Source organism: Acomys russatus, chromosome 14 (assembly GCF_903995435.1).
Source record: "Acomys russatus chromosome 14, mAcoRus1.1, whole genome shotgun sequence".
NCBI classification, from domain to species: Eukaryota; Metazoa; Chordata; class Mammalia; order Rodentia; family Muridae; genus Acomys; species Acomys russatus.
The window spans coordinates 62,424,788-62,438,648 of record NC_067150.1 but is presented as its reverse complement, the minus strand read 5'-3'; the positions used below and the strand labels follow the sequence as shown (position 1 = coordinate 62,438,648).

General features: G+C 47.2%; 2 protein-coding genes across 2 annotated transcripts in view; one reads left to right on the top strand and one right to left on the bottom strand.

Annotated features, from left to right (window-relative positions):
- Positions 1 to 13,861, top strand: part of Myzap (myocardial zonula adherens protein) — a 725,358-nt gene that overhangs the window by 286,544 nt on the left and 424,953 nt on the right. The window lies entirely within an intron of this gene.
- The window catches only part of Aldh1a2 (aldehyde dehydrogenase 1 family member A2), an 80,694-nt gene that overhangs the window by 1,130 nt on the left and 65,703 nt on the right, over positions 1 to 13,861 (bottom strand). Inside the window, exons 8-13 of the mRNA XM_051156755.1 lie at positions 12,781 to 12,883; positions 10,912 to 11,096; positions 9,523 to 9,687; positions 9,255 to 9,412; positions 8,539 to 8,613; positions 1,042 to 1,130 (exon numbers count right to left, since the gene is read on the bottom strand). Of these exons, the coding sequence (XP_051012712.1) occupies positions 1,058 to 1,130; positions 8,539 to 8,613; positions 9,255 to 9,412; positions 9,523 to 9,687; positions 10,912 to 11,096; positions 12,781 to 12,883 (759 nt within the window). The 3' untranslated portion in view covers positions 1,042 to 1,057. The remainder of the gene's footprint in view (positions 1 to 1,041; positions 1,131 to 8,538; positions 8,614 to 9,254; positions 9,413 to 9,522; positions 9,688 to 10,911; positions 11,097 to 12,780; positions 12,884 to 13,861) is intronic.

The window sequence follows — 13,861 nt, the reverse complement described above, 5'->3', positions numbered from 1 at the left end:
TCTCAGTCATCAATGAAAACAAGGGCTGTGGTCTTTGATTTATCCCAGAATAAGCAAGAATCACACACACGCACACGCACACACAAACACACACAGAGTCTCTAAACCATGCAGTAAACTCAGGAGCTGTGAACTACATATGATGACCTGTGACCTTTATCACCATCCACACCAGTGGATCTCAACCCTCCTAATGCTGCAACCCTTTAATACAGTTCCTCGTGTTGTGGTAACTCCCAAGACATAAAGTTATTTTCTTTGCTACTTCATAACTGTAATCTTGCTACTGTTATGAATCATAATATAAATATCTTTATTTTCCAATTGTCTTAGGTGACCCCTGTGAAAGGGTCATTCAACATCACCCCCCCCCCAACTTGGGTCATGAAACACAGGTTGAGAACCACTGATCTACAACCCCCCCCCACACCCTCCAAACTGGAGCAAGCTCAGAAGCTGTGAACTACCAAGATGACCTCTGACCTCCTCATCTGCATCTTCTGTTTGCTGTGTTATTTATGGAAGTAAGAAAAGGGCTCTACTACATGCCTACCACTTAGAACATCTGCAGTGTACCAGCTCCTGGCATTTTCAGTCTGCCCTGGCTCTAACTAAAACCATTTCATGTTTTGCTTTGAAGAAATGGATAACATGAAATGGTAATTTGGCTGCAAAACCTTGGAAAATTGTTCCCGGCCCAAACATCTGCCCTAAATGAGCTCAGCTGAGGTCTCCTTGGAAGAGGGAGGAGTGACGAGTGGGCAGGAACTGGAAGGAGGAAAACGAAGACTGTGCCAAGGCAACCTTTCCCTCTAGGAAGGCTCTTTGTGACAAGTGCTCCCTGACCTCTGCTATCGCCCCAGTGTTTGGTATCATCAAGGTGACTCCTTCCAGAGTGTCTATAAACCCTGCCTTGTTGGTCCATGCCAAAGCTACAGTGACCCGTCTGCTATGTCAATATTTAGGGAAGGGCTGGGATCGACCCTGTACTCCTCAGAGATGGACCACACAGAGAAGGCAGGGAGTCAGCAGTGCCTTCACCTTCTGCCGGGGACACTTAGGAGTTCTTCTGGGGGATCTTCACCGTCACGGTCTTCACCTCTGAGTACTCTCGTAAGCCAAGCTCACCCCTGAAACACACAATGGACATATTCAGACACCAATGGCCCAGGGGACCATGCCTGAGCTGTGGTGGCACCCTCAAGAAGGCGGAGCTGTCATCCGTGAGCAGCAGGCCAACAGGTCATGGGGCTCTGCACACAAACTCCTCTGGAAGAACAGCAAAGCCCTCCTCAGAGCAGAGAGCTGCCCTCTCATGGGCAAGCACACTGTTAAGAGCTCACTTGTTTTCAGAGCACAGTATAAAAAGGAAGTGATTCCTTGGTACCCTGAGGGGCAGGCCTAGGCTGAGTCAAGGAAGGGTGGCTCACAGCTGAGCACCATGGCTGAGAAAAGCCAGGCCCAAGGTCTGCCAACCCCTGGGCTGTGTTTCTACCTTCTTGGAGTACTGGTCATTCAGAACTAACTGTGCCACTCTGTAGAAACCTGCTCTGAGAGGGAAGTCTTAGGTTAGAATCCTTATGTAACACAAAATTCTGGTTTCTCATTCCTTACACTTCCTAAATGGGGATGGGCAAGGCAGCCAAAAGCCCACCGTGTGAGAACAGAAGCCACCTGCATCACCTTCAACATGGTCCTGACAAGTACTGCCCATGGCCCCATAACACTGATGGGAGGACTTAAGAAATAACTAAGGTGACCGACCTCTGGGGGCACTCTTCCTAAGAGTCGCTAAAGTTACTTCCCTTCTGAAATTGTGGCTGGTGATGGGTCAAGGATTGTCAGGAGCATTTACTGAGATACACTGCTGGGCTCAGGGCAAGCAAAGCCTAGTAACCCAAGTATAGCCCAAGTATCCTGCAGGTGAGTGCAAGTCAGAGGAAGGGTCTGCCACAGTGTCACTTCAGCTACAGCACTTCTGTCTCCATGGAGCTGAGCTCACTCATGTGGCTTTCTGGCCTTCCTTATGCTCTGGGCTGACCACACTACTCAGCACATGGAGAACACAGACAGAGAGGAGGTGGAAGGGAGGGCAGAGGAAGGCTTTTGTTCTACAAGCCTTTCCTCGAGTTCTACCCCACTGGCACACTGCCTCTATCAGGAGATGGGCTACTCAGAATTGTGTCTATATGGGAGAGCCTCAGGAGAAAGCTGTCTTCTGCCCCAGCGGGCCACAGAAGACACAGTTCCTGCAGCTGTGTTGTACATGTAAGACCTAGGGCAATGGCTCATCCTGTTCCTCTTGGGATGCCATGGTCCTACACACAGCTCCCACAGCATTGCCAGTAGCTCCTCTAGGTACCACACCCAAGATGTCAAGGGTCCCTGGGATACAACAGCCAGCCAAGAAAGCTCTGCAAGCACACCACTACTTCGAGAAGAGTGAACTGGGCCTCATTGTGGCATACCCTCACTACTGCATCCAGGCTCTAGGTGTCTATTGCCAGCTTGCTCTGCTTTCTCTGGATCTTTCCTGCACTGAGGCAATTCTGAATATGTCTCATCAGGACGTTGCATGCTTCCGGTGGCCGTGAGGTTATTCACTGGCTTCTGTGAGAAGTGTGAGGGGATCTATGGAATCGGAAACACATCACTATGGCTGCATTCAAGTGTGCCCATTGGCTCCCACCGTGTCTCTGTGTGTGAAACTGTGGGTAGCCTCACTGGCTGGAAGGGATGGATACTGAACCTTCTTGGAGGCAAAGGAGGTAACTCAAACCTACAGTCAAAAGGACTGCCATGTGCCCAGGGTATCAAGGAGGCCATGAGAGGCCTCAGAGTAGCATAATAGTGACACTGTGGAGAAAATCAGAACCCTGGAACCAGCTGACAGGAAAACAATGGCTCTCCCACTAGCTAGCAGAAGGGCTCCTTTGAGCTATCCCTTTCCTGTTGGTGACTCACTGGTGGCAGTTCCTGTGCCTCAAGAATAAACAGTTATCACCCAAGGACATGATTATGACTACGCTGTGGGATTCTGACCCACGCCACACCAAAGTTTCTGCTTCTGTGGGTCTGGGGAGGGTGGAGGGGAGCAGAGCTGCTCACTCTGCTCACTCTAAGAAGACTGTCCAAGGAACTCTACAACCCTTGAAGTTTAGATTCTTCAACAGCGTCACCACATTCATCTATGGTCTTCCTCTCAATCTGTTTACTACAGTTAGCCTGTGGCACCTCTTGACACACAGCTAACAAGGGAGAGCTTCACTGCCCAAGAGGCAAGCCCTTTCCTGAAGCACTTCCATCTACAGGTCCACTGTCCTCACTGCACACTGACTCAGGGCAAAGACCCCAAGAAGCCCCCATGTCTGCCTCTCAGTAGACTACATTAGTCACTGAGATGAAGGAAAAGAATACACCCAAAGATAAGAAAAAAGGTTGGATTTCAGTGGCACCCAGCAAACCATCTTGGAATGCTTGGATTTCTGGTTAGTGTGTTTCCCCACACATCTACTGAGCTTGCTGCAACAAATTTCTGAATGAGGTCCCCACACCGCGTGTACCAGTCATTTGGTAAGTCTATTAAAACATGAAGACCCTGGGAGGCTCTAGCTCAGATCTACTCAACCAGTCTCTGAGAGTGGGTCCCCAGAGAGACATATTTAATAATCCCAACCCTTCAGACCACAGATGACTTCTGAGCACAAGCATATGCACGTGCATGCATGTGTGTGTGTGTGTGGGCACATTATTTGTGAGTGCATGTGCATGTGTGCATGTCTTGAGAAGGTTGGCTACAGAGCATGCCAGCACACTTGTCATTCGTGCAGTCCTAGTCTTTGCTGTCTGAGACGTTAGAGTCCAAACTCTCTTTTTATCCTTTGGTTCAGAGGGATTTTGTAGCTTGTGTTTTCCCACCTTTCATCTCAGGGGACTGAAATAAGGCAGGAGCAAAAGTACAGAAAACAAGGTGGAGGGAGCTTTTAGGGAAGCAGCACTGACAAGCGCCCTCTAGCCTCTAACCCGGGGACACGGAGGGACACATCAGGTAACCTGTAGATGGCAGCCTTCTTGCAACCCTGGGGAGAAACTGAGGCTAGGTAGTCAGCCTTCCTTGGAGCTTGTTTCTGGAAGGGCCACTTCCTTCTCTGCTGTACCTGGGGTGGGCAGGGAGACTCTGGGATGTGAGGCAAACAAGCCTCCTTCCTGGAAGGGAGGCTAAGTGGATATTCTGGACACTATCAATTAGAAGGAAGGCAGAGTAGGTTCTTTTATCTAAGGCATTTCCTATTACTGTAGGTCATTAATAAATAGAACACATGTTTTGTGACTAAGTAGAGACAGAGAAACAGGTCATTTACATCACAGCTTCTTAAACTGTGGCCCACGGAGGCTTGTGTAGGGAGGGAATAGGGTCCCGATAAGGTTGGCAACAGTCACGGGTTTCTGAACACTCAATGGCCAAAAATTAAATCAAAACCAAATATATGGTGTGACTGAGGTGTTTCAGGCTGTGCTTGCCCATGTGGCATCTTGTGGCTTCATGTGTGCCTGCGTGGTTCTGAACACATAACACACACTTAGCAGCCTTCACGCCATCATGCTATCTACAAACCTCAGCAGTCAGCTCAGGGTCCAGACTACTGTTTGCTATGAAGCAGTGACTTCTGCTGTGAATTACATGCTTATTGTAATGAAAGGTTCCTTATAGAAATGAAATTTTTTATTATGGAAAGTAAAGGCTTTTAGTATTCCCCCTCTCCTTCCTCAGCCTCTAAGTAGCAAAGTGAGCTAATCTTTGGACTGTATTATTAGAATGCCTGATTTTTAAAAATTGTTATTGGAGTTTGATAAACATTTGTACAATGAATTTTAACTTTGGATTGGGATAGAATTTCCAACAAATTCTGAAATGGCTCTAAACTGCTCCTTCTACTTGGCAGTCCATGATAACAAAGCAGTGTTCTCCGCTCTGAAAAGTGTTGAAGATGCTCTTTGTCCTACAACAGCAAATATCCTGCAAATTTAGTTCTTTATATAAAAATAAACAAGCACACCCATGTCATTAATATGCAAAGTTTCAGTAATTTTTAACAAAATAGTAAAATCATATATATAAATAATTACAAATATATATATTTATAATTACAAGGAATTCCTTTGATTGATTATCAGAAAATGTTTGGGTTGTATACCTATTTTGCATGCCTACATGCCTAGGATTTCAGAAAAAGGTGGGAAAACCTTGACTTTGATAAAGTGTAGTCAGCCTCACCAAGGAGCACCACCCTTCATTGCTTTGTAACAACGGAGGTCATATCACCAACATGTCTGTAAGTGGAGAGAAATTGCTCTTCGTGTGTTCTTGGCCATGGTTATATAAGGTTTGACAGAACCAAACTGTCCCCAGAACAGCTTTCTAGCAAAGGACATTTCTTCTGGGAAGAGATCAGACCCACATAGCATCAAAAGTCTGAGTCCCGGCAGGGCCTGTTTCTGATGAGGGGCGGGGCAGCCTGGGACTGGGCTCCATTACCCAGAGGCCATTTATTGCAAGTTTATTTTATACTGGTGATTCACCATGTTAATGATCTGTAGCAAAACTGAATGAGAATAGTGCTCCCAGGACCGGTGACTGTCCCCACACTTCAGAGAGAGTGGTGAGGACAGCCACAGAGGTGGGAAATGAGAGGTAAGTGGAGTGCAGCCCCAGAGGGGGCCAGAGGTAAGGCCATATCTGAGCCAAGAAGAGGCCTCATGTGTAGGGAGGCTGTGGGCGGCTGATGGAGTACAAGCTCCTGTGAGGACAGGATTCCAGGAGGATTACAGTTCTGTCTGGAAGACAAGTGTGGAGGGCAGGGGCAGAGGCACAGGTGCATGGGAGAGCGGAGGAGCTGGTGCCACTGGCTGCGAGGCAGGAAAACCACTATACATCAGAAAGAACATGTTCCTTAAGGAAAAGACAAGCCACCCTCCTAGCAGCTGCCTCCCTCCCTCCTCACCACTGGCAGCCTCACTCTCTGAAGGCAGGCTTTAGGCAGGCTTTCCAGGCACAGCTGCATGCTTATCAACTTAACCCTAACATATCCACAAAGCAAGCTTCCAGGCAGGTACTGTAAGTATTTTCATCTTGTAGAGAAGAACACAAAGGCTTGGGGAGACTGAAAGTTTTCTCTGGTGTTAGAGGTGGAAAACCAAAGTGCCAAGGTTTGCATCTAAGCAGCAAGAGTTTCCAAACTACTCTTAGCCCCAAAACTGTTCTGCCCAAACAGTGCAACGCCGAGAGGCTGAGGGATGCCAGCTGCAGTGCGTGAAGCACACAGATCCCTCCTCATGTTTAATGGAGTCCCTGAACATCCCACAGACAGCATCCTTACCTCTTTCACAGTATTTCCGCTCATGACTTCTGCTACCTTGCTTTGCCCTCCAAGCTCAAAAGAATATTCTTCTGCTCAACTGCTCCCCTCCTTAAAAGGTCAACGCAGAGCCCTGTACCTGACCATGGTGAAACACTGCCCAGACTTTCACACTCATCTCCCTCATTTCTGAGTCTCTTTCTCTTCGGGGTCTTCCCTTCCGGCCCCTACAATGCTGCACATCTTATTTATCCAACAACATTCTAAATGCCTCAGTGCACTGCAGTCGCTGCACAGACGAAGCCCAGTGCTTTGCTGTCTATGTTCACTATTAGTTAGTAGATTGTGAAGCAACAATTTGCTTTTGAAAAGTCATTCAGTAATTGCCAAAGAAGGGGCATGGGTAACGTTGCCTCTTGTGAGCCAAGGACTCAGAAAACAGACTCATTCCTATCAAATGGAGACAACTGAACTTTCTTCATGGGGTGTCAGATCAGGAAGCATCTGGCCCCCGCTCACTCCACGAACACCACTCAAAAGAATCAACTTATATTGAAGTCTTCACTGAGTCTCCTGTCTAGTTCCTTCTGCTATGGTACTGTTTTTTACAGGTCATCAGCATCTCAGGACAACTGGGTTAGTTCTGAAGCCTGTTCCAGAAGAGTCCCTGTGCTTGGCCCCTATGCTTCCATGGCTGCTGAGGCTTGGGTGTCAGAGCAGACGTGCACTAACTGTGAGGCTGGGTAAGCTGTGACCACTCTACTCCTAATCACCTTAGCTGGGTTATCTGCACATTAAGGGAGGTACATCTATTTCCCTGCAAAACTCAAATGGGATACTGTGAGGAAAGAAGTTACACAAAGCCAGATAATAGCAGTTACTTAGCTGAGGGCAACTGCTAAGGTCCAGCTGTTTGTGTCACCCCAAAATGTGTATGTTGGAACCTACTGCACAACGTGATAGTATTAATGAGGGGCCAGGCCGCTGGAAACTGATTAAGTCATGAGGGCTCCACCCTAACGAGTGGGACCAGAGCCCTTCCCGGATGGGCTCCAGCACGCTTCCTTTCCTCTGAACTTCATGAGGATGTGCTAAGTGCCATCTGTGAAAAACGCCCTTCCCAGAAACCAAATCTACCAGCACCTTGTCCGTGGACATAGTTCACAGAGCTCCTAATGTTTACACTGCCAAAAGAGGGTTATATTGTAGAGGCCCAAGTGACAAAAATAACGCCCGCTACTGTTAATGCAAAACTCTTCTAGCATCTTCTCCACCAGGCTCTTCCAAGACATCTCTATATGCCTTAAAAACTCTACTCTGATATCTCTCTCCCCAGTTACCAAGCATTTTCCCTGAAAGGCCTTGAGATGTGTTCAATTTATATCTTCAGCTAGTCCCCTCCGGAGACCCATGTCCTAATCCTATAGTCCCAACTCTAAAGGATGTGTAGGGGCTGAGCAGGTGGCATGAACAAATGACCTGGATGGACACAAAAGGAGTGGCAGGCAGCAGTTAGCCTCTTGGAGCTACAGGACTGAGGCAAGCTGCAGAGCTCGGAGCCCTGGTGACTCTATTCTGGAGGAAGAACGTAAACAAGCCATCTTGGCTTTACATGGTGCCTCACACCTTAGCACACCTGGTACAAGTTCCTGAAGCTGGGAAGGCAGAGTGAAACGTTCTTGCGGCAGGACCCCCAGATCCTGCCCGGGCTTGGCAGCTGCTGAACGCCAGGCCTGAAAACTGCAATAGTGTGTTCTCTGGGGTCTTTTCTGCCCTCACCAAGCAACATGGAGCTTTTACTCTGTACTTACAAGATGAAGTTGGATAATGGAGCCATTTTCTCTGTCCACTGTGAGTATAAGGAAGCTGCACATTGCTCACTTTAGTATCATGTGATTCTCAGCTTCTATGAGGTTATGCTCAGTAAAATGTTAGACTAAGCTGGGCATGGTGGCTCACACCTGTCATCTCAGTACCCAGGAGGCAGAGGCAGGAGCGCTGCTGTAAGTTTAAGGTCAGCTGACACTACAAAGCTCCAGGTATTTCTAGCTTCAGAGTGAGCTTATCTCAAACAACAGAAGAAACAACGCTTATGAATGGAGGCATAAAGGTGAAGCGAACTGGTCTGTCAACACCTCTTTGTACTGGCATCTATGTATACACCAGGATCTCTGACACTTACATTTCTCTCCCATTTCCAGACATCTTGAACCCCCCAAAGGGGCTCTGAGCATTTAAGGCATTGTAACAATTGATCCTGAAAGAAGAAAATAGCACTGTTAATATGACTGCCACCTCACAAAAACAATCCAACTGGTGTCTATCATTGAGAGCTTTTTCAAAGAAAAATTCATAATGACTTTGATTTTCTAGTCTAGTTAATGAAAAAGCCTTTTCAGCTTGGGGTCTGCTGTCTTCTGCCTTCCCCATCCTTGCAGAGGACACTTATCTGTTACCTTGGCCCCTGAGAATGGTAACGCCCTCCCACAGGGCATTATTGTTTGTTCCTCAAGGGTTTACATGTTGACAGCTTGGTCCACAGGCTAGTGAAGCTGGAGATGAGGAGGAATTGTTAAAGGTGGAGCCTGGTGGGGACTCCTTAGTCATGGGGGAGCTACCTTAGAAGCAAGGGATTAAGGTAGTTCCTGCAAGAACAAGCCTCACCTCTGAAACTTGCTCTCTGATTTCTGTCTGGCTATGTGACCTCTTCCTCCACCACGATCTGCCATGAGATAACATGGCCAAGAAAGGCCCTGCAAAAATCTGACCATGCTCATTGAACTAATTGCCTCCCCTGTAAGCTAACTAAAACTCTCTTTGAAATAAAGGTAGTATTTAGTGATAGTAATAAACTGAATTAACACAGGCCTCCTTATAGCACAGGTGGATGTGTCTTACCAAACTGTCCCAGCTTGCATTGCAGACGACACCATGAGAGCCTTGTTGATGTCATTGGTGAAGACGGCTGCTACAAGCCCAAAGTCAGAGTTATTGGCTCTTTCTATAACTTCATCCACAGTCTTAAACCTCAAAATTTCCTGAACAGGACCAAAGATCTACAACAAAACAGTGTATGTAAAGATGAAAAGTGTTAAAAATTGATTGCTGTCCAAATGCTCTGGAAAGCTCAGGAAAGATGTGCCTATTGTGAGGACACCCATGCTACCTCCTCCTTGGCAATCCGCATGTCATCAGTGACGTTGGAGAACACGGTGGGCTCAATGAAGAAGCCCTTCCTGCCCAGGCCTTTGCCTCCACACTCCAGCTTGGCGCCCTCGGCCACGCCGCTCTGGATGAGCTCTAGGACCTTGTTGTATTGCTTCTTATCAATCTGCAGGAGAAATCACTCCATGACTCCCGGGAGGTCTTCCCAAAAAATGGAAACACACACATTCTCATGAACCCCTTTTCTGTGATTTTCTTCCCCAAATGTCTCTGTACCCAGTCAAATCATATGAAATTGGTACTACCTACTAAATTTTGAAGAATGAAAACAGAGGAAAATTTGTATGACTGCACCTAACAGAGGAAGAATCCAAAGGACTCTAATGACTGTCCAACCCATGAAACCAGAGCAAGATTTTTTCAGATGCCAGAGGCTTGGCTCAATGGTTATTCACAGCTTCTATAAAAAATATTTCTGTCCAGATGATAGTTAAGCAAATTGCATACTAACATAAAACAATGGGCTGCACACAGCCTCTCAGTAGTGCCACCTTCAAGGAGTTCCTGCTTTGCCTTAAGAGGAGTGAACTAAACTTCCTAAAGGCGAGATTCTTGGTTGAAAACAGAAGCCCACACAGAAGTTGCCATGCAGCCATTATGGTGAGTGGCATAAGGCACTGCATTCACCAGGCTTTCTTAGCCAGACATCCGTCTTCTCACCAGGGTTCCCAGACCGAGAGGTGGCTTCCTTTACTAGAAAACCCATGCTTTGCAACCCAGATGAGAGCTGGCAAATTCTGACCTTGACTAGATTAAGAGCCAGGTTTAGAAGCCTATCATGATGGTTACAGCCAGCCTCAAGTGCTCAAAGAGCAGCTTGCCTGCGCAGGAGGCACATTTGTGACGTCTCCCCCCACTGCACTGTGGGTGTAACACAGAGTACGAGACAGCTACACAGCCAAAGAGAAAGCCAGGCCACTTCTCACTCCTACATGTTACAGACTCCCGCAGGGCGACAGAGAGTACTTCTGGCAGCTGGTAAAGCGGGGAGGAATCTGAGGAGGAGAAATCCATCTTCCCTGGCCAGAGCATCTGAGAAGTGGCTAGAAGGGCTGGCTGGGGTGGGGCAAGATCCACCCTGCCATGCCCAGATTTGGGTTTTCCTGTTAAACCACCTCCAAAGTTTAAAATAAATGGTCTGTAATTCCAATCCCGTAGCTCTTTGGATGTTACGTCTAGTAAAGAGAGGCACTACCCAGAGCCTGCATCCTCACCTGTGAAGATAAGGTTAGGAGTAGGGGGGCGGCTGTCTTCACTGGGCCCCATTAGCATGCAGTATGTATGCTAGCTCTGATTAAAGTACAGAAGGGTAATGCTTACGGTTCCTTACCTGAGGACCCTGCTCAGTGGTGGGATCAAAGGGGCTCCCCACAATGCGCCTCTTGGCCCTTTCCACACTTCTCCTCACGAATTCCTCATAGATGGACTCCTCCACAAAGATGCGAGACCCTGCAGTGCAGCACTGGCCTTGGTTGAAGAACACACCCTGGTGAGCCTGCTCCACGGCGTAGTCCACTACAAGAGGAGGCATTCATGTTCTCAACACAGCCTTGCCTGTGGCCTGTCAGGGAGCCACTCTCCTCTCCACTCCAAAGGTCCATATAAAATGCCCTGCTCATCATAGCCTATGCCAGGGAGTAGCTCTGCACTGAGAACATGACTTAGCTGTGTGTGAACCAAACAATACTTACTATGTGAACTTGGACAATCTCACCTCATTGAGCCTCCTTCTTGTTTCTGCAAACAGAAGGACCAGCCCTCATCACTCATAACAGATTTAAATTTCACCATACAAAAGACCCAGGGTGATAACTGAGTCTTCGAGGTGATAAAGGCATGCAACGGAGACTAACAGAAGCCACCAGAGTTGACGGTCACCACACCACACCTGAGTGTAAGAGCTTACCAAACCGTTGCAGTTTTAAGGAAAGCAGAAATAAGAGTTTTAATGTGACCGTTTAAGCTTAGTGTGCTGGTTGGAAAAGTAAACATATATTCTATGCATTTGACCTGTGGGCTGCCCACTTAGGACTCCCGATCAACTGGATCATGTATGCTTAATTATAATTTGGGTGGTTAAACTGTAACAGCGGTGACTCTTTGCAGACACTACATTTCCTCTACATATGGAATGTCCAACAGCAGCGGGATAATTATTGCCCCGCCCCACCCCCCACTTTCCGATGTCTTACACTTCAGGGTGATATTGATAAGTCTGTGTGTTGGCTGCTAGAGGACTGACTGATTCACAGGTGTGACAGTAAACTGCCTGCTCCTCAAGAGGAAGAGGCACAAGCTCTCTGACTTCTTTGAGGTTTATTTTTAATTCCATGTGGTGTTTCTGTGTGCATGTAGGTGTGTGCACGTGAGTGCAGGCTCACTGACACTTGGGTTACAGACAGTTGTGAGCCACCTGACCAGATGCTAGGAACGAGTCTCAGATGCACCGAGGAGCAGCACGTGCTCTATCCAGCCCCAAGTTCTCTAATCTTGACAAGAAAGCTAAGGTAAACTCAGCACCCCCTAAGCTGGGACGTGGTTCAGCCAGTGCACATTCTCTCTCCTAACTTGTTTCCTTGTGGAACTGAGAAATAGTGCGAATGTGTGAAAAAGAAAAGGATGACTGAAGGGGATTTGAGAATTTCATTCTGGAGAGTTTTTTGTTTTTTGTTTTGTTTTGTTTTTTAAGATAAGAGCATGCAGAGAGGAGGTCACTTCCTGTGAGTGTCTCCTAGGTTACCAATCTATCCCTCTGGTAAGATTTGTCCCAATAACCAGAGAAGTTGGCATGGGTTTGGGAAAATGTAGCCAGTGAGCTGGAAGCAGCGTGTTTTGTTGTTGCTTGTTTGATGATTGAACAGCCACTAAACCCAGGTGAGAAGTTCTAGATTTCTTGAATCTGGGCGGAGACTATATAAGGGGTTAGAGTCTTAGAATGCTGCTCTCTCCACTGCATATTAACGACCAAACCGTCACCTTCCTACCTCATTCTGTAACCTCAGAGAATCCACATGGCCCTAACTGTTCAGTGGTTGGCTTGGCGTACTTTCTCCTATGTTAAATGATTTTCCCTTCCGAGTACTGTGACGCCCTTTACTTCAAAGATCTGACTCTGAATATTCTGTCAAGAATGGCTATATAGCAGAGGAAGGTAAAGGGCAGCATTCTTGGATATAGGCGAGATCTGTGGGTCACTTACAGTCAGCATCTGCAAAAATAATATTAGGGCTTTTCCCTCCAAGTTCCAGAGTTACTCTCTTCAAATTACTTCTTCCAGCTGCTTCTTGAATAAGCTTCCCAACCTGAAAGGGAGAGAATGAAAAGAGGGTTGACACCTCTTCTACTGCTGCAGACAGCGGTCAAAGCCAGAGCCAGGCAACAATAGGACACGGTAGTTAATTGATCCTCTAGGCAAAATAACCCCAATGGACAACTTCTGTGGTCAACTTGGGAGGACAAAACAGAGGCAGCTGAGGATGGTTGAACACTTCACGCTGAAGAGGATAGGACAATGCTTTCCTTTCATCATGGAAGACACAGGCCAGATTTTGTTGGAGATAAGTGGGAAGCAACATGTGACTAAATGTTTCACGACCACTTTACCATTTTCGTTGTGACTTTAGCTTCTGGGGATAAGAGGCCAACTGACCTGAAAGCCGTCATATCACAACAAAAACCTGCTCATTTACCTCCCAATCACCAACTGACCTCACCTGAAAGCCATCCTATAACAACAAAAGCTGTTCATTTACCTCCCATCACCAAACCTCAAACCTTGGCCTCTGCTGTGGACTAAAGTTAAGGTGTTCTTGATAGTTGAGAGTTTGTCTAACTAGTGTGATATTGCAAATGCTCATTCACCTAGAATTCAGGTGAACAAGAAGCAGTCAACAAAAATAACACTCGACACTAAGTAGATATAATCGTGCTGAAACTGAATGTGTTAAATGGAGACAGGTTTGTGCCACAGAGATGAACATGCTACCTCAGGGGTGAGGGTGCTCTCAGAAGACTGAAGCTACCAGAGCCCTCCGGGCCTGCCTGAGCAGGACAAACACTCTCTGGGGATGGCATATGTCCACTCATTGATGGCAGCAGGAGAATAAAGGCTCTGTCCAGCACAAGACCTCTTTGCAGTGCCATATTTGCCCCACCATGCCAAATGTGGTGGCTAATGCTGTCAAGTCTGCACCATGATTCATCTTCCCTTTGGCAGTGGTCTCTGATGGATGTCCTGTGCAAAACTACACCTCAGTGATGGCCTCCCAGGATCCACACGC